The 27,051-nt window shown below is 41.3% G+C and overlaps 2 protein-coding genes across 2 annotated transcripts; both read left to right on the top strand.

The window, feature by feature from the left end:
• The first annotated feature begins 2,803 nt into the window (after positions 1–2,803).
• On the top strand, positions 2,804–9,838 carry LOC146626987 (uncharacterized). Its single transcript, XM_085360958.1, has 5 exons — positions 2,804–2,872; positions 4,262–4,926; positions 8,154–8,354; positions 8,461–8,590; positions 8,702–9,838. Exons 2-5 carry the CDS (start codon positions 4,533–4,535, stop codon positions 9,171–9,173), a joined length of 1,197 nt encoding a protein of 398 aa, XP_085217084.1. The 5' UTR covers positions 2,804–2,872; positions 4,262–4,532; the 3' UTR covers positions 9,174–9,838.
• A 10,689-nt stretch (positions 9,839–20,527) lies between these two features.
• LOC146626986 (rap1 GTPase-GDP dissociation stimulator 1-A) lies at positions 20,528–24,803 on the top strand. The gene is made up of 5 exons (XM_085360957.1): positions 20,528–20,639; positions 22,975–23,082; positions 23,562–23,684; positions 23,898–24,023; positions 24,331–24,803. Exons 1-5 carry the CDS (start codon positions 20,528–20,530, stop codon positions 24,801–24,803), a joined length of 942 nt encoding a protein of 313 aa, XP_085217083.1.
• The last annotated feature ends 2,248 nt before the right edge of the window (positions 24,804–27,051 follow it).

The following is a 27,051-nucleotide window of genomic DNA, read 5'->3' as shown; positions in this document are numbered from 1 at the left end:
CATGATACAGTTATAATGGGAAGTTGGTTGGACATGGAGCGAGAGGACTGTATGCCTCATTCTCTTGGTGCAATTGCATTGTCTCCTGTTCGTTTTAAAAATACATACTACAACTGTAATCCAGTTATTCACAATACAATTCAAATCTGGAGACAGATCGTGAAAGAGTATAGACTCAGAGCCTTCTCGCTTTTGACACCTATTACAGCTAATCCTGCATTCAGACCCTCAGTTTTAGATGGGACATTTGATCGCTGGAAGGAAATGGGGTTGCGAAATGTGGGACACCTGTATTTTCAGGGCTCTTTTGCTTCATTTCAACAGCTTAAGGAGAAGTACAATTTACTAGCCTGTGATTTTTTTTTTAGATACCTTCAAATAAGGAGCTATGTAAGGTCCCAACTACAACAATTTGAGTTTGCAACTCCAGGTAAGCTTGACCAATGCCTGGCGGATTGTATAACAGAAAAGCATGCGGTTGCTTCTATATATGAGATATTACAGTCACTCCGGCAGAAGGATACAGGTAAAATAAAATCAGCTTGGGAAAAGGAATTAGGGTCAGAAATTCATAATGATATCTGGACTAAAGGGTAATGTTAATTCCTGCTCTATCAACGCCCGACATAGGTTAATTCAGTTTAAAATTTTGCACAGATTGCACTACTCGAAGACCAGATTACATCGAATATTTCCTGAAACGTCACCCATCTGTGATAAATGTCAATGTGCAGAAGCTGATCTGCTTCACAGGTTTTGGGCTTCAGTTTTTTTCTTTTTTTTTCCCCAAACTTTTTGATGTGCAGTTAGACCCTGACCCCATTTTGATTCTTATTGGACTATCAGGACAATCTAAAAAACTTAAGAGCACACAGATCCCCCTCCTGGTCTATGGCCTGATGTGTGCAAACAGACTGATTCTCCTCCTATGGAAGGGAAAAGAATTGCCCTCCTTGAAAGCCTGGATTTCTGTATTGACAGATACTCTTCAAAGGATCCGCTACATTATAAATGACAAACTGGAGGACTTCGATCAGATTTGGAGGCCGCTCATTGAGCACCTGGAAATTATGAACAAATGAGAGTTATTATGTGGACTTCACCATTGCTTAAAATAAGCTGATAGCACTCTGGGATAAGGGTAGGGAGGAGGGGTTTGGGTTTTTTTGTTTTGTTTTTTTGACCACCCTTTTCGGTACGTTTTGTTTTTTCCTGTTTTTGTTGTTTGGGTTTGTTTTGTTTTTTGTTGCTATTGTTGTTGTTCGCTTTGTTTTTCCTTTTTTTTTTTTTTGATGCCAAAACTGTAAAAAGGAAGCAATGTCAGTCTATGGGACAATTTGTGATTGTTATTTGTGCTTCACAATAAAAATATTTAAAGAGGTCTCACTGTGATGGTGCTGAGGGTCAAGTGTTTCCTCTTTAGCTCGCTGTTGTGCTTAATCACTTGTGGTATCGTCGTGTCAGGAACATATCAAGCTCATAAATGCAAGACTGTGCTTATATTGCTTTGTTATCAGTGCAATGGCTCTGTAATGTTCTGTGCTTATTATGAACAGTGAACGGTTGGTGTTAACGAGCCTCACAGAAGATACATAAGAATCCAAGGGAAATTATGGATATGGGACAAAAGATTAGGAGACAATATTAAACCAATGCCGATGTTTAAAAACAAAAAAAAGAGTAATGGCCTGCAGTAAAAAGGTTTCAACATCAATGTTTTTCGTAGTGAGTTTGTTTCAACCTGACACACTGAAATTTAAGAAAAAAGAAAACTTAATCCTCTTGATCATTGTGCTCTTCAAACTACCTAAATAAATTTAACCGAAGTATCCAAAAAACAAAGCATGTGTTTTTGTTGTGCGTTTACTTTGCCTGCAAAGTCTGTAACATCTGTAACACTCGTCTATCTTGTGTAATATTCACATATATCCAGTAGGGGGGGCGCGAAGGCCATGGTTGACCATTTAAATTGCAGTAAGGTATTTTTTTTCTTGTGTAATCACGTTTTATTTTTATACTCCAGTGTTAATCCAGTCTTTGCATGTATCCCCTGGAAAATGCGGGCGACTTTAATTGATTTTGTATTTATAATTCCGTTTTTTTTAAAAAAAAGTATTATAATCTTTTTAAATTGGTAATATTATGTATACTTTACTTTTTTATTGTTTTTTTTCTCAGATGCTTATGTGTACCTTATAATTTCGCCATACCCTAAAACTGTAGCCATTACACACACACACACACACACACACACACACACACACACACACACACACACACAGTGTAACAACTGGATAATATGTTTTTCACTGAGTCATGACCAACCAACACTATGCTGAAGGATGTGTCTCTATATTTGGACATTATTTAACCATCATATATTCATCTATGGTTCAACCTGTAATAAAACTGGGGGAAAATCCGCTAACTAACCTATTATACTGTCAAAACTTCTGCTTCCAGCTAAAAGCAGAGAACTGAATATATCGTCCAGATTAAAAGAAAGTAGATTATTATAAAAACTCCTGGTCTTCTATATTTTACTAAATAGTTTTGTGGTAGAATTACATTTTAAAAGAAGAAAACAGATACATCTTCATACATGTGTATTTGATCAAAGAAAAAAGCGAGTCGGAAATACCGCCCCCTGTGGGCTACTGACTACATTCTTGCCCAATAATAACTCGCTTGTTGTGTGATTGATGTGTGAGTTGACCAATGAGAGAGGGGATTACGGCTCCTGGGCGGTAGTGGACACAGCTGATTTGCAACCCGCTGAAGAAACTGCAGAGAAGAAGGGAAAATGTCGCTGGCTTCGACGCGGACCGTTCTAGGATCAGTGTCCTTTTAGGAAAAACTAGAAGGCATTTCGGTGAGTGGGACTGCCGTCACTAGTTGCACCCAAGGTTAGGGCTTGTGAATTTGGTGTGTCCCGTCCAGAAACGCAAAGGTCCGCCTCAGTTTCGCCAGCTTTGTGTAACGTTTCAGGCTCGCCCCACAGAGAAACACAGTGGGAGCAAGGCAGCCATGATGAATGTTAGACACTTTAAATGCGGACGCGTTGATGAAATTGGCGTCTTTAGCTGGTAGCTTTAAAAGTCAGGCGCGGTTGCTACATCAAGTATCAGTTGTTTTTAACTTCTTCTAAACTTTATGTTACTTAAAAAAAAAACTTGTTTGCACATCAACGCTGGCCATCCGTGCGAGTGGGCGCGAGACTCAAACTTATTCATCTCGATTGTTCCTGCCTTTCAAAGCTCTTATGAGTTTAATTGTTTTACGTAATCTTGGACAGAAACATATTAGCTCTTTGAGCTAAAATACGGATGTTTTAATTTGACTCCTCTCACAAAGCAGCCGAGCTGTGACCTCTAACTTGCACCATCACTTGGCTGTTGTAAGGTGTAGCACGTGCTGATGATGCAGTCCTTTCAGTTGCTAAACTGTACGTGAAGCCACAGGTCTGAGATTTTTTACATTTTGTTTATCCTTTAATAATTTATTTTCCACATCTTCCACACTCAAGTTGATGGTTGGACGTAGGAGAGCATTGTTTTTTCTCTTATTGTCTTTTTTCTCTGAATCGTCTCCTTGTGTCCCAGATCTCTAGATTGACATATATACTCATTAGCCTCTGTATTATTAGGTCTAGTACCGGGTTGGAGCCCCTTTTCTCTTCAGAGCTGCCTTTATACTTCAAGCAGTTGCTCAGGTGTACCTAATGTAGTGGCTGGTGACTGTATGTGCATCTATAGCACTTTGGAAGTGGTATTGTGATTTTTCCAGGGGCTCTAAAAATCTGATATTTTTATCACATTCAAAAATAACATAATCAGTATCACATGTAAGAAACTAAAACCAGGAAATTTGGAGGTCATTTGTATCTCCCGCACTCAGAATATTTCAATCATTAATCAATTTTCTAATACATGTCTTGAACAATTATTTGGCTTGATAGTTTTGATATAACCAGGTTATTTCCAACACTTTCCTAAAATACACTGACAAATGAAACTGTTTCTGTGAATCAGAAAAAAATTGGAAACATGTAAAAATGCAGTTCATTGAGTTGGTTTTTGTTTGTTTTATGACAATAGAAGTCTTCGTTTATTATGAACATTTCCTGCTTTTTGAATAATTCAAATGTCATTTGAATACATCTCACCTGTACATTTAACTCTGTGGACTGCAGCAAATGTACGTTATCCTATTTACTGACAGACTAATATGTCCTAATTTATCTTTTTCTTCTTGTCTACAGAATGGCATTTCTGCTGTATTGTTGCCATGAGTGAATAAAAGTGTCACACAGCAGGACAAAACAAGGGAAAAGTAAAAGTTTAGGTTTTACCTGAACGATAAGGGAGTCAGCTGGCATATGTTCCTGTTTTGTGAGGTCAGCTTTAACTATAACCATTTAAGCCCATAAGAGTATACTGTAACACTACATGGGCCTCTAGGGCAATCTGAACTGATAATTAAAGCCTCTTCTCCTTCTGCTGCAGTTAGCAAGGTAATATTTCAACAAAGACATGGACCCATCTGCCCGAATGGTGAGCCTGGATAACCAGGGGAACATGGTTTTCACAGTTGTAAAGCCAGTTATGGGCATATTTCAGGTGTCTTCAGAGCAAAATGGCAGTGCTCCACAAGGGAGCATGGGTCTACAGGGTTTAGCTGAAAGCACATTAGTCCTCCCTCAGGCACAAGGTCAGCCTCCACTAGACCAGAACCAGATGGAAATGAACACCATACAGCCTCATATTCAGCCTCTGATGCAGGTTTCTGCCCCAGTCCAGACTGAGAATTTACCTGCGAATCAGGATCTCCCACAAAGCTCAAGCGAAAATACAGAGTCCGCTAGCCAGATCGCATTTGCTGAGGTTTCATCACTCCTGGATCCCAACATGAAAGGATCAAAAGCTCGTAAGTAGCCAGTTGTTTGAAATCACACTATCTGAATGTTTTTCAATCTTATGGCTCCAAGTAAAATACAATGAAGTGAAAATTTTGCAAAGTAACGTAAAAAGAAAGTACACTATCTGTCAGTTTTAGGTTTTGCATATCAGAACATTAAGTCCTTACCAGTTCTTAAAACAATGTAAATAATACAAATGAAAGATTGTGTTAAGTGTTAACAAAAACTAAAACAAAATACTGAAGCAGTGAAAAACTAAGTATACCCTATGATTCAGTAGCTTATAGAGCTACATTTAGCAGCAATAATTTGAAATAGTTGTTTACTGTGTGACTTTCAGCCTCTGGTATCATTATGGAGGACTTCTGACTAGGGGTGGGCAGCAGAAAAGGTAGAAACGATATAAATTTGGCCAACGGTAGAGATTTTGACTATACCCCTCTACCGTGATAGCGCATGTTGATGGTGTCATTGAGCTGCGCCTGTTTTGGTCGAAAGCATTGCAGCGACTGCAAACAACATCATCTGCAAATTACTGCGCTTCCTCCACTTCCCTACCATTGATTCATTAATGCTGAATTCTCTCGCAGCTGCTCTATTCCCATGTTGTTGCAGTATATTAATAACTAACCTCGTATTGTGGATGGATTATCTCAGTTGTTCTCCTGACTGAAGTTTGGTCTGTTTATAGCATCCTGCTATGCAATTGCATTTGTCCCCAACCACCCTCACGTTAACTTTTATCGAGTGGAAAAAGGTTAGCGTTCATTCTTCAGCTTTACTGTGCTAATGTTATGTTAACTAGGGCTGCCACGATTAGTCGACTAGTCACGATTACGTCGACTATTAAAATCGTTGACGACTGATTTAATAGTCGACGCGTCGTTTGAAGCTTTGTAAGATCCCAAAAGACGCAGGTAGTAGGATTTAAGAGTGCAATAACGGACTGAAACAGAAGATGGCAGCACTGCATGTACAAGGATGCCAGCTGCCGTTAAACCCCGAAGAAGAAGTAGCTCTGTCCCAGAATTCATAGCGCGGCCCCGCTCAGTTTCCAACAATGGCGGCAGCTAGTTTTAATATTACTCTTATTATTCTTTCTGGGTCACAAAATAAACGTTTAACATTTTCAGGTGAGAATGTAACTGCGTAAACCTCAAATATCTGCTCAGTTTATCAAGACACCACATATTTTCAAATGCGCTCCGACGTTTTCGGAGACGTCTGTTACCCACTAGCTCGATAGCTAGCTGGGGGCAAGGCTCACTAGAGCCGGTGAGAACACTGGACTCCTGGCAAATCGTTTTCAAACCCACCGCCGTCTTTCGCTACTCAGGTTTAACATGAATAAGTCACTTAGATAATTTAAAAATGTTATTGTTTGGCTTTTTTTAGTATTTTATTTGTTCCTGAGTAAATCGGTTTGGCTGAAATTAAAGTTATAGTTTTTACACAGCTGAATAAACATCAAGCAGACAGCTGATTATCAGAAGTGTGAGATGCTCGAGAATATACTCCGGTGTCCTGTTATATTTTAGATAGCAAGAAGTTATTAAACTTCACTGAAACAATCTGTAAATTTCATTAAAATTTAATAAACTATCATCTTGTCTTTATTTTTAGTTAGCACAGACCTTAAACACTTAAAGCTGTAAGCTAATGATAGTTATATAAAAGCAGATACTGCTGGTGCAATAAGCTGTACGCTCTACGTCCAATGGATGCATGATCTGATTAGTCGACTAATCGCAAAAATAATCTGAATAGTCGACTATCAAAATAATAGTTTGTGGCAGCCCTAATGCTAACGTAGCTGTTTTGCTAGCGATCACGTAGGACATCATTATATATCAGCTAGTCTGATTTCAGTAACCCTACAAAAGTCACTGCTGTTTACTTTTTTGTCTTCATTTATGTTGGAAGTGATAGCAGAGCTATATGTTTTAATTTTTTCATTAATCTCTCAGTCAGAACATGCTATATCATGTTTAGGTGGAAACTAGCGAGCTAACTTCCTGCTAACTTCTCACTCCGTTGAATTTAAAACATTCTGTTTTCATGGATGCCTGGATGTTAAACTTAATTGTTACACCTGATAAAGCAGCAACGCTGATCATTTTATTAAAGATGAAAGAATTTAGACAGTTTTTAACTCTCAGTGATGCCGCAGTTTTCGTTTGCCTATTTTGGACCCAGATTACTCCGCAATGCTCCTGACTTCGGCAGCCGTAATGCTCTGGCAATCCATCAAGCGGTACGCCTTCATAGCTTACCAAAGTCGTACTAAAACATTTTTGACAGATTTCTGCACGCCTCGTACAACATAAAATTGGTTCGAGGTCAGTAAGCACAACCAGAATTCATACATAAGGCACAATGTCAATTTTTGAGAAAATTAAAGGATTTTAAGTGTGCCTTATAGTGTGTAAAATACGTTATACAGAAGAAAAGAATATATCGCGATATATATCGTTACCGCACATGCTTCAAATTATACCGCGATATGGATTTTAAGCCATATCGCCCAGCCCTACTTCTGACCTATTCTTCTTTACAACTTTGCTTAGTTGACTAAAGTCTGCAGGTCATTGTTTATGCACAGCTCTCTTAAGGTTCACACCATTTTAGTTTGGTTAAGGTCTAAGGACTTTGGGCCATTCTATAGATTCGCCCCTGTGCTTGGGCCTTGGCTGCTTTGCAGATAACCTCGCCTCTGACTTTATGGTTGACTCTGTGATTGCTCAGTTTAAAAATGGCCTTGTAACCCTTTCCATGGACATTAACAATTGCTTCTCTAAGACCGTTGCTGAGGTCTTTCCTTCTTAGCATTGTGTTACCGTGCACCTGAATGCTCCAGACCATCAAACTCCCAAAACATCTGCTTTTATACAGGTGCTCACACTTAATAATGGTCAGGTTTAATAATATTTATACTGTTAATTCCCAGAAAAAAACTAAGAGTTTGCTTATTTTTTAAGACACTCTAAGGATCAGAGCATTTTTCCTATATCCTGATATGTAAAACTTTAGAGATCAAAGAGGCTGTGCTTTCTATTTGCCACAACTCCCTGAAGTCATTTATTCAGCAAATGTATAATGTTTCCTTGATTCTAGCCCTTACAGTTTAAAATGTTAGATTTTAAAAAACAATTTCCCTGTTCAGATTTGATCAGATGCTGTTTCATTCTAATCCTGCTGTGCTGATTTATGTCCCTCTGTTTTGCTCTAATTTCAGGGAAATATCTCATCTCATATGATGAAATTAAAAGGCGTCTGCAGGCTCCAGAAAAGATGTCCCTGCGGTCTTTGGCAGCGTACACTCGGGTCAGCAGAGGACCAGCCAGCAAGAAAACACTCCTGGAGTCACTTAATGTACTCGGCCTCACGCCAAGCACAACTACCTCCGTATCCTCGTCCTTCTCCAAACTCACTGAAGGTTAGAGGTGTGTGTGTGTGGGGTGGCGTGTGTGTGTAAAGCCATGTTTGGAATTGATAATGAGTTTGAAAGACTCGGCTGCTTATTTGGTTAATTTATTTTTTAGGTGACACCAGAGCTCTGTGTGACGATATGAAGGATTTTGCCCATGACTACATTGACTATGGCAACATGGCAAAGCAGCTTATCCCAGAGACAAATACAGTTCAACACTGGTCCAAAATTATTGAAACAAAGTATGTCTTTCATTACTGTGGGTCCTGTATAACATGGTTACTGTGCTTGTGAAAATAAAACATCATAATTAAGCGACCAGTTTACATTAACACTTTCCCTTTTTCTCCTAGGAACCATCTTGAGGATATGAGAAAGTGTTTTAGGGACCCAGTCAACAGTGGTGCATTCGACAACGTCACTCATGGCCTCGGTCTTGGAATGCTTGATGTTGCACTGGACATGATTATTATGGTAATTGAACAGCAGATTCGCATCCTGTCTGGTGTCGCAGCATCTGACCCGGCCGACTCAGGTCCACAAATGCGCCGTGTCCGCAGACGCCACCGCAAAACTCGCTCGATGGACAATGAGAAGCTTCATAAGGTGTCTGGAGGGGAAAAAGAACAAGGAAAGCTCATTTCAAAAGCCAAAGGTCGAATCAGAGCCAAGAAGAAGATCAGACAGGAAACTGTAGCTTCTGGACCTGTGGAGACCCAGGCAGAGCCGTGCAAGCCAGATGGTGTGGAGAGTAATGTCCTCACTCTGGTGTCTGTAGGTTACGAGACTGTATCCAGCGGCCTCGGTTCAGTTGGACCCGTTTGATACTTGCTCACATGATAAGTATAAAGACCCAGTCATAGTGCTGTTCAAACTGATTCTCAGCAATCGGACAGAGGTCGGGGTAAATTAAGCTCCCCACTGTAATGAGCGCAAAATCATCACAACATGTTACATATTGGTGTCAGGCTTTAAGGAGCTATTCACTTTCTTCTAGAAAGTTGTAATATGTAGTCAGAGCCACAGCTGGTTAACCTACCTTATCAGTAAGGCTGGAAATACACACAGGCTTGATGGCTTTTTTTAATATGTATTTCTTTTCAAAGGTGCATATTTAACATGCCCAAAGTTTAAAATAAAGAGGTCAGCATATTTACAAGTAAAGCTCAGGCTTCAGCCACTCTAAAGCACTGAATATTTTGCGCCCACCTTCTGTTAAAACCTTGTTTGCAAAGAGCAGAAACTCAAGACAAAGGTAGGATAGCTGTGAATTCTTTAAGGCTGTTGTAGTAGTCATGAAATAAGAAATACTGTAGCTGAAAATGGGCACAATAGGATTTAACAACCCCCTCTATTATTTGTTCAATCCATGCACAAAAACAAGTGTGACAAGACAAAGTTTTCATGGCACTCTGTGCAATAGTTTGTTTTTGTTGTTTTTTTTGTTTTGTTTTTTATTAAAGCAAAGTAAATGAAATATGGCTTTAACCTTATGTTTTGTTTCATTTGGATGGACTTTTTTAAAACAGTTTCCACTTTCTGTGCTAAGTTAGGCAATCTGGGGCCCGTTCTTCGTACGTCGCTTACTACATCCAAGATCAAATGACACATCCAAGATCAAATCATCGCGCTAACCGTGAGCTCGCTAATCCGGTTCCCCGAACACACCTGCTGTTGACGATTACTACAGCTGGACGCAGTAATGTGACATCACTGGGTGTAGTAAAAGGGGCTACGCATCGATAGTAGAAACATTGATCGGCAACCCTCTGATTGGTCGGCGAAAATGTCGAAGGAGTGCGCTCGGCTCGGTATTTTTCGGCAGCAGAGCAAGAACTCCTGAGTGAGGGATTTCAGGAGTTTCAGAGTTTAATCAGAACGCAAGGGAACACTGCAAAGGCTGCAAAAGCAAGGAGCGAGGGCTGGCAGAAAGTTGCTGACAAATCAAACTCGTAAGTAATTTAATAATAATAATAATAATATATTGGATTTATATAGCGCTTTTCAAGGCACCCAAAGCGCTTTACAATGCCACTATTCATTCACTCTCACATTCACACACTGGTGGAGGCAGCTACGGTTGTAGCCACAGCTGCCCTGGGGCAGACTGACAGAAGCGAGGCTGCCATATCGCGCCATCGGCCCCTCTGGCCAACACCAGTAGGCGGTAGGGTAGATTTATTATATTACACTATATTATCCAATATTATATTACATTACATTATATTATAATATGTTATATTTTATCCTCTTTCACATTAGAGCCACGACAGGACCCACTAGAACATGGGAACAGGTAAAAGTGAAATATAAGAATATCCTACAGAATGGTAATATTTATCACTTATATTGCTTTTAGTCTCTTGGAAAGAGACCCTGGAATAATCTGTTTGTTTATAACAGCAACCAAGAAAAGGGCAGAGGAAAAAAAGACAGGTGGTGGTCCTGCACCCCCTCGTCAACAAGTTGGTTAAGTGAATAATACCCTCACGGGAAAATCGATATCTCTCTATGAGCACACTGTCGCGCTGAGCTAAAGGATCCTGTCTGTCCCGCAATATACGCTGAATTCTGAAAACTCTCCTTATCAATCTTGCACCTTCCGCAATGGGTGGCTCGCGTATACGGACAGGACATGGCTGCGACAGGCTTCCCAAATCCACCTTCGCTTTTATAGCCGTGGTCTCTCATCTTGATTACACGAAGTAATTTACAATTGCTACTCTGAAATATGAATTAAATCTGTAATAATCACATACATGTAATAGAATGTTAATAGTACATTTCCCTTTTTTAGGAAATGACCTGTGTGAAATCAATAAATGGATCAGGTGCTGCATTGTCTTTAGTTACATTGATGTTATTTATTTATGGTGAAACAGTGGTGGAATATCGCTGTTGCTTTCGTATAAATGAAGCGGACATACCTGCGTGGCCGCGATCTAATCCTGTTTACATAAAGTAAACCTGCTCCCGAGCAGGTTTACGCTTACGGCTCTGTTGCTATGACAGCAAGTCCCGGATGAGCTTCGGGGAACCGACTGATCCAGGATCACGCGAAATCGTCAACAATCTAATCCGGCTAACCTACTTAGCGAGGTACGAAGAACGGGCCCCTGGTGAAACTGCTGCATGTTTACTGTGTACCTGATACAGCTGTGGTGTCAGTCATGTCATCTCAGCCTTTGCAAGAAAGCCAATAAGTGCATTTTCCAAAATCTCCAGATATCTTTTTAAATTGATCATTTGCTGCTTCAGTAACAGGTTTTGTTTCTTGGTATCAGTTAGAATCCAATCATACATTATTTTTTCAGTCAACAGAACATCTGGTACATGGATAATATCAAATGTAGATTATATTTTTTTGGCTTGTGGTACATTGTCTCCTGTTTTAATGTTGTATTTATTCCTTAGATTTTCACGTCTGTACTAGAATACTGGAAATAGAGGTTTTTACTTGAGTTGAGTAAAACAGGATGATCTAGTTTTAAGAATTGTCTTCTGTTGTTCTTTTTGTTATCTCATAAATGGAGCAGGAGCTGACAGAGGCTTTAAATACCCCTATCAGCTGCAATATTAAAGTTCATCTGGGAAACCTAGAGTGTTGTCACCCTACCTGTTTAAACAGCCTTGCTGTCTGAACCCACCCCCTCACTGCTATGGCAGTTGCATTTGATGATGGGTAAGCGGGTTAATGCCCACCACTGCTGAAAAAACTGCTCAGGAAAATATCAAAGAGCCAAAGTGTTACAGGCCTTCGATGGGGTCTGTTTTTAAACTGTTTTTTTAACAGAAAAGCAGAGACAGGAGACATCAGTTGCGTTCGGTCTGCAGGCTCTTCCTCGTCTGATTTATTAACAGAGTTTAACAACGTCCTTTTCTTTTCATTTAGACACACACATTTCGCTTTTAACAACACAAACATTCAATTAGGTCCATAGCTCAAACCCTTTTGGTTACCTTGCACTCTCACAAGAATAAACTTACAAAATAATCATTGTATATGAACGTCCTTATTTACAATAAATCTGTAACCAATTTTACTGCATTTCAGCATCAAAACATTTCTGTGCAGCACCACTAACACTGCAATTAACCCGCTTATGTCACCTTTATACTTTTCTTATACTTTAACAGATTCAAACAATATATTACATTTGTAACCAATAAACAAAAATATTCTTCCCTTGCTCACAAACAGTTCACAATCATCCACAAACAGTATACATCAGACTATTTACATTTGACACATAAGAACTGGGTAGGTCCTAATCAACTGTAACTTCCAATAATGCCAGGATAAAAGAAGTGTCTAAGAGCTCCATTTGTCACAAAATAAAACAGGTAATAAGACCAGCTGCCTATTTAGACTACGAGTGAAATGGCGGCTTCCATTACAAATGGCGGTATAGTTAGCTTTCTCTCAGTCAGTGAAAACACACTCTCTCACAACATTTGCGGTCTTTAAACTAAGACAGAAAAAGGTTTCTTGCCTTTATATGTACATTGTGGTGAGCAAACTTGAACTACTGACCTGTTTTTTTAACAGAAAAGCAGAGACAGGAGACATCAGTTGCGTTCGGTCTGCAGGCTCTTCCTCGTCTGAGGCCGAGACGCGTTGCAACAGCCTATCGCACTCACCACTATCTCCCCCTTGTGGCAATGCCACGCAATTACATTGTCCATAACGCTAAATGAAAAGTGCAATACCACCATAAAATCAGGTCTTTTACATCAAAACAATCCACAAAAAAATTACAATTGTGACCATACACTTGTGGGCGTCACACACTCCCCAACAAAAAGAAAATGGCTCCTGACATTTAACCTCTTACCCTTTAAAACTCATTATACTCATTACTCAAACAACTCAAATCACATCCCCTTCCCACATACCCACATTCCTTGTGTACTAACATGTATAGATTGGGCAGTTATAATATACAGGGAAGGTGCCTGGGTGTGCACAGTGAGATGTTGGAATGCGATATGGCACTAGGGGGAAGTAAGGTAACAGGGGATATGGTGGCATGGTGTAGTGTGTTGTGTTTGGTGACTCGTGCACTTCAGCACAACTGACTGATGGATGCACCCGGAGAGAGGGCTGGCCAAGGGTGTCATATGTGAAATGTGTAACAGGCCGTCGTTCTCTAGTAGACCTTCTTAGAACTGATTCATTAGTCGGCGGGGCCACGTTAGGTGTATACTGTGCCCTTTCTGAAAGCGGCAGTCCAACTTCTCCTTCGTCAACTGTGAAAGGCACTTCAGTGACTCCTGATTCCCGTACTCTCTCATGTTCCTCCTCTCCCACGTCATTGTCAAGTTCAGTGCTTTGGTGTCCACCATCCTGTTCCATTCCTTGTTCCCTCAATTCATCTGTTGCTTCTGTTGGCTGAGGTGCTCCACAGTTGACCACTCTGCTGAACTCAGCTGTTCCTCTTGAGGGTCCAACAGTATGGTTACAGGTATGTAGAGCATCCTCTTTGTTCCCACTCCTCAAATCATACCTCAACTCATAATACATTGAACTCTCATCCTCATCGGAGCTTGCGTCAGAGTGGGGTTGAAACTCGGTCTCTCCTTGAGCTGGTTTTGGTTTCTTTTTCTTCACTCAGGGTCCTCAGCATCTGCAAGATGGTACGATTAAAGCGTTCAGCTGGGTTGCCCTGAGGGTGGTACGGAGTTGTTCGAGAGTGCCCCACATTGCTCAACTGTTGTAGAGTCCGGAAAAGCTCGTTCTCAAACTCCCACCCCTGATCATGGTGCAGCCTTAAAGGGTAGCCAAACCTGGGGATATAATCACTGAAAATCCTTTCAGCTGCAGTTTTGCCACTCTTGTTGCGGGTTGGATAGGCCTGGGCATACCTAGTAAAGTGGTCTACCACAACTAGGATATACTGATATCCGCCCCTGCTTGGCTCTAAGTGGAGGTAATCAACTGAAACCAATTCCATTGGTGAGCTTGTGGTAATGCTGGACATGGGAGCTCGGACATGTGTCACCGGTTTCTTCTGTTTGATGCACGGACACTGCCGGGTGACATAGGCTTCGATGTCTCGCCTCATGTATGGCCAGTAGAACCGTTGCCTCGCCAGGCTGAGAACTTTTTCTACCCCGACATGCCCCATGTCATCATGCAGATGTTTCAGGACCAGGGATTTGAAGCTAGCTGGTAAGACTAGTTGGCGCTTTTCTGCAGTCTTACGATACAGAACTCCGTCTTCTAAGCTCAGCTTTGTCCACTCATGCATCATTTTCCTTGCCGGACCTCTCACATTCCGTCTCATGTCATCTGTCAGCTTTTGATCTGAGTCTTTCATTTTCATGATCTCACCTATCGCAGGATCTGCTCTTTGAGCCCTTTGTAGTTCATCCAAATTGATGGGCGTGACCATTTCTTGGATTACTGGTTCAAGCTGGTCACCTTGCGCTAAAACCAGAGCAGCGATCCATGCGACATCTCCATGCTTGCCTGCTCCACATCCCTCCCAAGTAGCGGCAACAGCTTCTTTGGAGAGCTCTTTTGTACATTCAGTGACGTATCTGTCAATGTCAAGGGGACTCCTCGACAGGGTGTCTGCGTCAACATTTACTTTGCCAGGTCTGTACCTTATATCAAACCTGAAATCTGATAGCTCTCCCACCCATCTGAACCCAACCGCATTCAACTTGGCGGTACTCATGACATAAGTTAAGGGATTGTTGTCTGTGTAGATGGTAAAATACGGGGCATAGAACAAGTAATCCCTGAACTTCTCGCAGACAGCCCACTTGAGGGCGAGAAACTCAAGCTTGCCCGAGTGGAGTCTGTAATTCTTTTCAGCCGGTGTCAGTGTTCGGGAGCCGTATCCAATCACTCTTAGCTTCCCACTCTGATGTTGGTAGAGAACGGCCCCAAGTCCTTTATCAGATGCGTCTGTATGAAGGACGAAGGGAAGCTCAAAATCCGGGTAGGCAAGTACAGGGGGGTTTACCAACATATCAATCAACTTACACAGGGCACCCTGGTGCTTCTCTGCCCACTCAACTGGTGTTTTGGATGGTAACTGTGCGCCTTTCCCCTTCTGTCCTGTAACCTTCCCCAGAAGATGCTCCTCTTTGGTTTTCTTGGGTTGCAAAAGCTCATAAATGGGTTTTGCTATTCTCGAGAAATCCTGGATATATGAGCGATAGTAACTCAGGAACCCAGCAATCCTCCTCACATCTCCCACTGTGGCAGGTGTCTCCTTTTTCAGGGCGTACACTGCCTCGAGATCTTTTGGGTCAATGCGTACTCCTTCAGCTGACACTAAGCGCCCAACATACCTCACTTCTCTTTTAAATAGGTCACATTTTGTCGGCCGGAGTTTGACTCCGTAGTTCTGCAGGGCTCTCAAGACTTTCCTCAGCCCTTCCACATGTTCCTCAAAAGTCTTGGCGTAGCACAAGATGTCATCCAAGTATGGGATGCAGCACTCATCCCGAAGGGGAGCCAGCATTTCTTCCATACTGCGTTGGAATGCAGCAGGTGCGTTGGTAAGACCGAAGGGAATTCGCACCCATTCATAAAGGCCCCAGGGGGTGATGAATGCAGTCAGATGGCGGGATCCTTCTGCTATAAAGCCCTGGTGATAGGCTTTTCCCTGGTCCAAAATGGAGAACCAGTTGTAACCTCCTAAGGTGTCAATGAGGTCCTGGATTCTTGGTAATGGGTGGCGATCAGGTACTGTGCGCTGGTTCAGGAGACGGTAGTCGATACAGAGCCTTAGGGAGCCATCCTTTTTCCGCACGCAAACTATTGGCGCAGAGTAAGGGGATCTAGACTTTACAATCCATCCTCTTGCTAAGAGGTCCTCAATATACTCTTTAACCTCCTTATAGAGGAGTTTTGGAATTGAGGTGTACGATTTCTGAATTGGGGTTGTGTCTTTGAGTGTTATCGTCATTTCCAAGCTGGGAATGCACCCCATGTCATTCTCATCACGTGCAAAAGCCCCTGACTCTTCCCTTAACATTTTCTTGGCAACAGTTTGTTGGTCTTCAGTCAGGTGGCTAACATCGACAGGTGGATCCCATTCCTGTGTTGCTTGATCTTCACTGCACTGCTGGGGTATTTGAGATACACCAGAGTCGACATCTTGAGTCACTTTGGGCTCACCGAGGTTTGGTAAGTCAGTTTGTACGACTCCTGCTATTGGTTCAATAGTTCCAAGGGCTGCTCTGCCGGTGAGGGTCACATCATGCTTAGTGTGGTTGCCAATAGGTACTTTGACATATGGGACTCTGGCATCACAAACTGTGAGGAGGCTGTTGCCAACATCAAGCTGTTGCAGTTGTGGGTTGCTCTCAGTTGGTTCAAAGAGCACGAGGGGGTTGGACATGTCAACTGTAGAGGAGACTTTACACTTAACATACTTAACTTGACCAGCCGGGATTACTACATCATACAGGCCCACTTTTAGGACACTCTGGCTGACCACGTTATCACTGGTAAGCTTGGTCTGGATGAAGTTGACCAGTGCCGTCGCTGTGTCATCCTGGAGGTTCATCGCGCTGCGCAGGAGGCTCACAATGGTGGGTATGAGGTTTGTACTAGCATTTGGCCCCAGTATCAGCTGTTCAATTACATTGAAACCAATCAGGGGGCAGTCCATGGGCACACTGCTTACTAAAAAGGGGACTTGTACAGTCAAGTTTGGGTCACTATTCTCTGGGAGACTCACCATCACGCCCACCCAGCCGTCGTAGGGTAATGGCTGGCCATTAACGCCAAGCACACTAAGAGCCTTATCTCCAATAAGTTCTGTCAGTGGCCGGAGTTTGTGGTCAGAGAGGTAGGTTTTTGCCCACTGGCGATCAATGAGACTCACTTGTGCACCTGTGTCCAATAAACAGTCCACTGCAAAGCTATGAATGTAACACTTGATTTTACATTTTTTCCCAACAAGCTGTGCCACTCTCTCACTTGCCCCTGTGTCTGCATTTTTCGTTGGAAGGGTCGCCCAACTACTTCTGACATGAGCAAACTCTTCTGAGCACATACCTCGTGATTTTGGGTCTGGCTGTCCACTGGTTCTGGGCGTGTGTGTATCAGCAGGAGGCCAACTAGAGCTTCTGGGTTGGCTTCGTTTGAGACATCCCACTGCCCTGTGACCTGTCTCCCCACAGATAAAACAATGAGTGCATGAAGTAGCCCCACTTTCAATACACTTGGGACAGCCATACTGTTTTGCAGTTTGTCTGGGCTTCTGCTTTGGGTGTGCACACTGACAAGTGGGTTCACGAGCCTGACTGGCTGTGAGAGACTCAACCACTTTGGTCAGGGTTTCCACCTTCGCAGCCAGCTCTTCTATGACTTTATTCTTACTCTTAGATTTACAGTCAGTCATTTCAGTGTCTTTGGCAGGTTCAAGTTGAGCAGTATGAGCATGTGTTACCTTTTGTCGAGTGGAATATCCCAGTCTTCGCTGTCGCTCACTCTCTTCGCTTGACACTTTGTTCACTTGCCTTATCAAGGCTTCATCTGACACACTGTAGTCTGATAGTAGTGGCTTGAGTTCATTACGAATGTCACTATATTTTGGTAGAAGACCTTGATGAATGGTGCGTAGAAATACATTTTGGATCGTACGTGTCTCATACGCAACGTCCATGTTATCCTGCCTGGATGCAAACATGACTTTCTGCTTCAGTCCAATCATCCTGTAGAGGAACTGTTGTGGAGTTTCATGGTCATGTTGCTTAGTGCTCAACAATTCCTGAAATAACTCACTCCCACTCTTCTCACTCAGGTGTGAACGTAGTAAGCTTTTGAGTTCAATGAGGGTCAAGTCATCTTTACTGATCAACATGTCCTTAAACTGTCCAGGCTTGATAATACGGAGCACACCTTGAATGATCTCTCCCTCTGTGTGCTTCACCTTGAGCCCCTCCTCAATCTGCTTACACAGTCCATGGTAGCTAATGTCAGATGTAATGTCCCCAACCTGACCCCCATGTACTTTAAACTCTCTGCGTTGCAAAAATGGCAGGTCTCTTAGGGAAACCATGTGATCAGGCTTAGATTGTCGCATGTCTGTGGTGGAGTGGCTGGTTGTCACGCTCTCAGCTCGAGGCTGGAGTGACTGTGTAATAGGGGGGGTGGGTGTGTCTTGTGTTGCGGATGTCACTTGTAAATCTGCTAACTTTTTACCAAGTGCCTCGTAGTTAGCCTTTAGCATTTCATACTCTGTTATTTGTGGATTAACAGACTCAAGAGGCAATATAGCTGAGGTAAGTACATCACTCTGTTCCGGGTGCTTAAGTGTTGTGAGAGTAACAACATTTTCCTCTGAGACTACAGGGTGAGATACTTCAGCGGCATGACTATCAATGAGATGAATAATAGCATCTTTCAACAGCAGTAGGTGTGAAAACCCCTGATCCTCTAAGTCAAGCAATGTCTTACAGCGTAGATAAGCACAAACATAATCAAAACAACTTTCCTCATCACCACGTCTTACACTTGCGGGGTCCACATCAGGTACTGGTGTGATGTTTGTAGCAATCTGGAAGAGTTCCTCTGCTGTCAGTGCATAAAGACTCTTTCTGATCTGCCAAGCCAGTTCTTTTCTTTCACTGTCCTCCATTCTGTGTCTTTTGGCTAGCACTCCTCACAGTGCAGTCAGCTCAAACACGCAGCCCGTCACCTCTCCAGCAGGGGTTCCCCTCCTCGACACAGGTCCCGCTGCTGCCTCAGTTGCACGTCTGCTGTTCCAACACGCCTGCCCTGTGATGGCTGTCTCTGGTTCGTTGATTAAAGGATCAGCAGTCACCCACGTAGCATGCTGATCCCCGTACGGGCCACCAAAATTATGTTACAGGCCTTCGATGGGGTCTGTTTTTAAACTGTTTTTTTAACAGAAAAGCAGAGACAGGAGACATCAGTTGCGTTCGGTCTGCAGGCTCTTCCTCGTCTGAGGCCGAGACGCGTTGCAACAGCCTATCGCACTCACCACTATCTCCCCCTTGTGGCAATGCCACGCAATTACATTGTCCATAACGCTAAATGAAAAGTGCAATACCACCATAAAATCAGGTCTTTTACATCAAAACAATCCACAAAAAAATTACAATTGTGACCATACACTTGTGGGCGTCACAAAAGCAACCAACTCAGATTGGGGTGGCACCACCCTACATCCCAAAATACCTGCAACCAATGGTGCCAGACACTAATGGAGACCCCACTGCTTGAGCTGATTTGGTTGTACATGGGAGGATATAAATCTAGTTTAAAATAATCAGTTAATAGAGAAGAATTGGAGTGCCAGAGTTGGATTAAAGATTGAAAACAAAATTATAACCACCAGCTTAACATTTTTGTAGGTCCCCATTTTGAGGCTATTTCAACTCTGACCTATTTCGTGTCCCATCCAGTGGTGTCTGGCACCGGAGGGCAGGGGAGGGTTCACCCTGCATAGATGCAGTTTGTTGTACTCTTCACCCTGTTCCTTGAAATCCAGAAAAGCAGTTTTTGCAAATTGGCAGAGTGCACTGTCTGCAGCAACATTTAGAAAAGCTGTACTAGCCAAAGTCAAACCCACATAAATACTCAAACCTCTCAAAAGAATCTTGTTTTATAAGCAGATGAATAACTGCTTTTCAGTGCGTTTCACCTGTTGTTGTAATAAACTCATCAGATTCAATTCTAATCCAAACTGACACAATGGGGAAAAATTACGCCTAATAATAAGGTTGTATACAAGAACAGATGTCCATATGTCTGTGCTGTTTTGACTTGGATTTTTATAGAAGGTGAAAGGCATTACGGGAGTATAGAAATACACTCAGCAGAGTCAGCCAAGTGCTAATACCTTAACAGTGCACACGCACACACATCCACAAGTGGTGAGTGGAAGAGAGAACAGCTTTAGTGAGGATTTGCTCTGTATTAACCCTGACAGGGAACACAGAGTCAGCTGGAGCACAAGGAAGCCAGAGTAGATAGACCTGTAGGAAAATAGAGGGAAAAAAGCAACAGTGCAGGGAGGTATGAAATACACTGTCGTCAAAAGGATGTGTAAGTTGAAATAGGGGGTCCTCCAAGCAGCAGCTAATGACTCGAAAATACGGCACTAAAAGAAAAAAGACGACAGCTTTTAAAAAGTGCTGTGCATTTTGAAACATGTCGATCTAAGATAGGTACGACTGGTCCAGAGATGGCAGCACGGAGCACAATGGGGCACCCCAATGTGCCCCTCTCACACAAACACATGCATTCCCAGAGGGACAAAAACAGATCCAGTCGACTGCAACCTTACACACCAAATGGTGAGTAGAAGAGTGGCATGACTGAATATGTTACACTGTAAAGAAAATTGTTAGAAGTCACAGATCGTAGATATTGGCTTTTGATGTTGTTGTGATTGCAACACTAACAATAGGGAATAGCACCTGCATGGTGGTGGTTGTTGTTTTTGTGCTTCACATAAAACTGTCTGCACTTAGGTAGATGTTAGCTGTCTTGTTTGAAATAAATTTTTTTGTATTTATAACTAAGATAAGATTCAAACCAACAAGCTCTCCTGTAGTTTCTATGAATTTGTAAAGGGCCATTCCAATTTTCATAAAACAATTTTTAACTGGCAATGCTATGTTCAGCCTGTTCTTCAACATGTGTTTTCATCAGTCCAACCAGTCTTTGTTGTTAATTCCTGTGCAATGTGACAGTTGCACAACCCTCAAGTCTGAGCTTCATAGTGCACAACCATGAACAACAATGGCATCGATTTGTTTCCATTTACATCACTGCTGTGTGGTAATACAGTTTATATGCATGATAACTTCACTCCATTACGTCTTCACTTAAATGGATTTCACGGTGAGAACAAAGCTGAAATGTGTCTGATCACAGTTATGTTACAAGAGCAACACTCTAACCGAAGCTTTATACTTGGTGAATGATCATCTTTTCTGTACAAACAATGTTTTTTGTATCCAAACATGAACTGATGGCCACAGCAGAAGAGAGTGTAAATCAGATTTGATTAGTTAGCAGTGAGGTGTGCCAAGTTTCTACTGCAGCACTGTTTCGTTAACTCTGTTTTTTCTGCTTTGCACAAGTATATGCAGGCTATATACCGATACTAGTGTATATATACACACAACAAAACCTTTAATGCAAGTTCAGCAGGTCGTGCAGTTGGATATTAGTATTCTACAAATTTGACTGTTGTCTAGTAAATTCAACTAACTTCAAATCCAAATTGTTTGGCTATAACCGGTAAGGATGGCAGACCTCTTCTTATGAAAGATTTATATTATATTATTGAATATCTTCTTGTGATTAGTAAGCTTTGATGCTTATCCTCAGTAGTTGTCCAGACATCCTTTTACATACAGTTTTACAAAAACACAGTAACACTTTTGACATTGTATATATGAGAGCTTACAAAACTGACCCTAATTCTCTGAATTTTATATATAATACATCCTACTTATTAATACTTGGCTTACCTTTTTTTTTAAACATCATTTTTATGTCTTTTTTGTATCTAGGGAAAATGTTTTATGCTTTTTTAACTTTGCACTGTCTTTGTTGGTCTAACTAGAATCCTGTACATCTGGTACAAACCTGACCCTAACCTTCTCCAATCACAGTCCCACAACTTTCCATCTAGCTCTAACTTTTAAATTGTCCATCTTTGTAGTTTAGCATCCAAAATCTCACCTACGTGTATTGCTTGCTATCAAATATCACCATGCAGACACTGCTTGTTCAGAGTTAATCGTTGTGTTTGATTTATTTAAGTCTGGGATATCAAACTTAGGGCCCACCAAATGGTCCAGTCTGGCCTATTGGATAACTCTGTAAAAATATAGAAATTTTAAAGAAGAAGAGCATAAACTGTATTTTCATTTATTTTACTTTTTATTTTACATTTATTTTGTCTTCTAACTGACAAAGACCGTAAGTAAGAGTAAGTAACAGATAAACCATTACTTTAGAAAAATAAAAGCTTTTTTATTATTACTACTCGCCCAGTGAGTCTTGTTGATGGATTTAAAAAACATTTACTACAGCAGCATTTCTTTATAACGCAGAAAAGCTGAGACATATTGTTAAATTGTCCTTTTTTTGTCTATAGACTTCTAAGTAAAGAAAGACAGAACCAATTGGAGGAATTCTTTAGGTCATTACTGTAGGCAGTGGTTTCACTGGTCTGCCCCTTGATGTAAAATGAGTTTGACGCTCCTGCTTTAAGCTAATCCTTGGCTTTCTCTTTCTGTGTAACAGCATTAACAAACAGAATGCTAATAAACAGTAAACAGTATAACTGCTAAACATGTGACTCAAAGCAGCACCGGGCACAAGTTTAGCTTCAAAGAGCTTTTCTCATAGGATGACATGGTTCAGCATGTACTTAAAAAAATGCTGATCAGTTGAATGTAAACAAGAAAGAAGCTGACATCTAGATTTCGTGTGTGGAGGTTTTACACGAGGAGCACCTTTTTCATGTTCTTATATTTACTGTTCAAAGTGCAGTAAAACATTATTTCTCTCGTGCTTTGTTTCATGCCCTGCCCAGCTCTTTGTAACATTCATATTTCTTATGCCATCCTTTTATAATTCTTAATATTTCCATTTTCCTGATTGCCCCTGCAGACAACTTAAACAATGCCTTAGGCGCTATCAGAGTCCTCGGTGTGGAGCTCATTGAAGATGAGCTTAAACCCCATTTGAACACAGTGATGGCCAGCATTAAGGAGAAGAGTAAGTTCCTTTAGGTATAACACTATGCAAAGCAATATAAAATATTTGATGCCTTTTGTTTGTTTTTTGTGTGTGATGTAAATCTAATGAGGGGTTAATGTCACAGGTGCATGCAATGTATACGAACATGTAGGAATATTTAACAGCACCTATATCATAGGCCGCAAAACCACACTGATAAGAAATGGCCCCATGAAGCGAGATGTGCAAGGCAGTTGTAAGCACTAAGAAGAGGTTAAGCTATATTTGTGTCTCCCAGCAAGTCAACAGCAGGATAAGAAGGCGGCAGAGGGAATTAAGCGTCAGAGAGGTCACGCAAAAAAACAGATTACAAGATTCAGTTCAGGTAACTTGACATATAGTCTATGCAGTCTCTTAAGAGACAAACTCTTCTAAGGCTATATAAAGGGAATCCAACAAGTGTTGGTAGTGTCAAAAATATTAATTATTTTTAAATATGCAATTCCACTTGTGTCCAGAGAAAGGTGCTGCTGAGCAGGTGGTGATCAGTGGGATCTTGCCAATCCTTGCTCTGAGCCTGAGAAGCAGAGGGCCTCTGAGTGTGCTGACTGCAAAACTAGTGGCTGAACTTGCCAGGGAATGTAAGTAATCAATGCTTATATTGTTCTTTATCTATGTACAGTTTATTATTTAATACAAATAAAGTATAATGTTAATCTATAGGTTTGCTGGTGAACCCGAAAGCTTTCTCTCTCTGTTGCTTCAAGTGTTATTAGTCTAGTACAAAGTCTTCTTTCTTTACTGTATATTATTTATCAATACACTTTATCAAGGTTTCTTCTTCTTCCCATCAGCTGTGATTCGTAAAGGTTTTGGTGACACGGGCTTGGTTGCGGCTTTGTTGTCGGTCCTGACCAGTTCAGACCAAGAATTGCTTTTCCACGCAGCGAGGGCCGTCTCACGCATGTCTTATGATAGCGGTAAGTTAATACAGTCTGAAGCTTCTATCAAATTCAACACTGCATTTTACATTTGCTTTATGCTATATATCAAATGTCCTGGATTTATTTATTTTTTAGTTAAACAGTACTGAAATAGAAAATACAATCTTATTCATTCTCTTTATGGAAAATAGAAAGCAGCCAACAGGGTTTCTGCTAAATGTTTGACTTACAAAAAATCTGTCAATGTGAGGAAATTTGTTTAAAACAAGTCCCATGTAAAAGTAAATAAATAAAGTTGGCTCAATAAATTGATTTAATATTCAGTGCTCACTTTCCCCTTCAGCTAAGCTGCAGCAACTATTACTACGCCAAGGTGCGGTGCCTCGTCTTGTTGCCATCCTGCTCCAGTTTCCTGATAAGGAGGCCCTGGGGGATGTGTGCCTTCAGGCCCTCTGTAACATCAGTGGAATGGGATTAGCAGAGGAGGCCAGAAGGGTGTGGGAGAGAGGAGCGTCTGTGAGGCCGGGGGAGTCTGTGTTTCACGGCGTTTCTCCTCACACCTGTGGTTTTGACTCTTCTGTGACTCTGGTGCGTGTGTCTCACTGGGGGCCGGGTCAGTACGCAGTCAGCATCGAGGTTTTCCAGCGCTGCTCGTCCTCTTTCTGGAACCTTCATGGGAACAAACGGACTGCTCACTGGTCCCCCTTTTCCAGCTTTGGAAGCTGCTCAAATTTGTACAAGCTGCTCAAGTTCTCTACAAGGAATATTCCACGGACAAAAAGTCTGAAAACCCGTGTGTTCCACACTTTCCTCTGAAATCTGGAAATACACAAATGTCTCTGGGCTCTTCCCGTTTACTTTAATCAGAATTTTTTGATTTCTTCTTCTTGTTTGCATCTACTTTGTAAGGTTCAATCAAGGAACTATTTATTTATGTGTATTTTCAGAAATGCTAACTTTTGCAACTACATGCGTCACGACACGGATTAGGCAATTCTGCTGTTTTAGTGTCACACTGTGCTGTTTAAATTTGGGCAATAAGTGAATCAAGGATTAGAATAAATAAATCACGTTACATCTAAAACTTTCTATAGTGATGCTCTTCATGTTGAATCATTTCATAAGTGCTTGAAATAATTGTGAATTCCTATTCAAAGGCAGCAATACTGAGAATGTTGTTTTCCTATGTGTTATCGCTAATTCAACTTTGTGCTAAATCTTTGAACGTTTGGATATCTTTGGGAAGCTTTAAATAATAAAATAATTTCAAATTATGTGTGTAAGTGTCTGTACTGAAGTCAAACTTCACAATTAGTTTTGTTAAAGTAATTTTCAAGCATGAATAACGAACGTTCAGAAACATTGTTAGCAAATTTTTAAGATTGTGCAAATTGAGATAATAACAGACCATTTTTCATTTAAATATATAAACTGGGTTTCTTTCTCTTTTTTTCTTACAAATGTACACTCACTGGCCCTTTTATTATTTATAGCTTGCTATTACTGGGTTGGACCTCTTGTTGCCTTCACAAATGCTTTAATTCTTCATGGCACAGATTCAACAAGGTGCTGGGTCCGTATCAACACGATCATGCGCTTCCTGCAGATTTGTCAGCTTCACATCCATTGTGTACAACAATACTCAGTTGGTTCCAAATACATGCAGTGAAAATATTTACCACACCATTATAACATCTGAACTGCCAAAGCAGGGTAAGATGGATCCGTGCTTTTATGTTACTGACACATTCTGACCTTACGATTAAATGTCGTAGCACAAATTGAGTCCTCATTCCTACTCTTTAATTTTGGTGAGTTTATAGTCTCAGTTTCATGTTAGCTGTGACACCTGATTTGGTCTTCTGCTGCTCAAGCCCATCTGCTTCAGAGCTGTGCTTTCAGTCATACTCTTCTGCACAAATTGGTTGCAATGAGTGGTTATTTGAGTTAATATCGCCCTTCTATCAGCTTCTATAAGCTGGCCACAATCTCGCACTCTTCTGACCTCTTATCAGCAAGAGAATTGGTGCTCACTTGATGTTTCATCTTTTCAGACTATTCTCTGTAAACCCTAGCGCCAGAAAATCCCAGTAGACCTGCAGTTTCTGAAGTATGTGGGAGAGTGTGTCTTGTGCCAACAACCACACCATGTTCAAAGTCACTTAAATACACTTTCTTCCCCATTCGTGCGTCCTGGTCATGTTTCTTGTAAGTACGATGATATGTCTAACACCTGCATATTTATGCTTTCTTTTTTTTCCCTCACCCACTCTGCCATGTGTTCATTGTTTCAACGTTATTCAGGATTTCCTGAACCATATCACCTACCCTGTATTTTCACCCTTTTAGCTTCAAACTACAGGGACACTATATCTGCTCCTGGACTATTAATATATTTTAAGCAGCTTTTAAAGTTCAGGGGAAATGTCTGGGAAAGCCACTACCACACTGAAACAGCCATGAGCAGCCTCTCAGAAACAGTGTGATTACTAGAGCTTAACACTAGATGGCAGACATGTGCTTTGGAGTTACCTGTATAGTATTCATATAGTCTAAATATAGAATAAATTTAAAGGCAGTTTATGACTTTGAACATAAGCCTTCACACATGGATTGAATTTAATAATGACAAGCCGCTTGACTGCACACCTCACCAGGTATGCAAAGATATTTACATAGATTCAATTAGTCTGCCTTGCTTTGCAGATATGAAAGCAGTTTGGGACAGTACCTAAGTTAAACTAAATGCTTATCCCTTGCCTGCACATTTGTTAACTAGAAATGCCAACACAAGGATAGACACAAGTGTAGTCAAGTGTATCTTGCTTCTCGATCTTTCTCCCATTTCTCTTCTTATAATTACCTCTCTTATTGGTTTCATCCCGCCTGAGGCGTTCTAACGCAGGGGCACGTCCTCTAATCAATCCTAACTTTATTACTCTGGGAACCACTTAAATATTTGATGTGAGATGAGATGAGCCTTGGAATTATTTACAGGTAGACAAGAGTTGCACATACCTGTTACTAACGACTGTCTTGATCGCCCTCTGGTGAAAAACGCTTA

This window comes from Diplotaxodon limnothrissa, linkage group LG8, assembly GCF_057381915.1.
Source record: "Diplotaxodon limnothrissa isolate DT_005_m linkage group LG8, D_limnothrissa_male_GT1.1, whole genome shotgun sequence".
Taxonomy (NCBI): Eukaryota; Metazoa; Chordata; class Actinopteri; order Cichliformes; family Cichlidae; genus Diplotaxodon; species Diplotaxodon limnothrissa.
This window is presented reverse-complemented; position numbering and strand designations above follow the sequence as displayed.

Coding starts and splice junctions, on each gene's coding strand:
- LOC146626987 (XM_085360958.1), top strand. CDS start 4,533: ATGGACCCATCTGCCCGAATGGTGAGCCTGGATAACCAGGGGAACATG. Junction 4,927..8,153: donor CATGAAAGGATCAAAAGCTC/GTAAGTAGCCAG, acceptor CTCTAATTTCAG/GGAAATATCTCATCTCATAT. Junction 8,591..8,701: donor TCCAAAATTATTGAAACAAA/GTATGTCTTTCA, acceptor TTTTTCTCCTAG/GAACCATCTTGAGGATATGA.
- LOC146626986 (XM_085360957.1), top strand. CDS start 20,528: ATGGCAGCACGGAGCACAATGGGGCACCCCAATGTGCCCCTCTCACAC. Junction 20,640..22,974: donor GCAACCTTACACACCAAATG/GTGAGTAGAAGA, acceptor TTGCCCCTGCAG/ACAACTTAAACAATGCCTTA. Junction 23,685..23,897: donor GGCTGAACTTGCCAGGGAAT/GTAAGTAATCAA, acceptor TCTTCCCATCAG/CTGTGATTCGTAAAGGTTTT.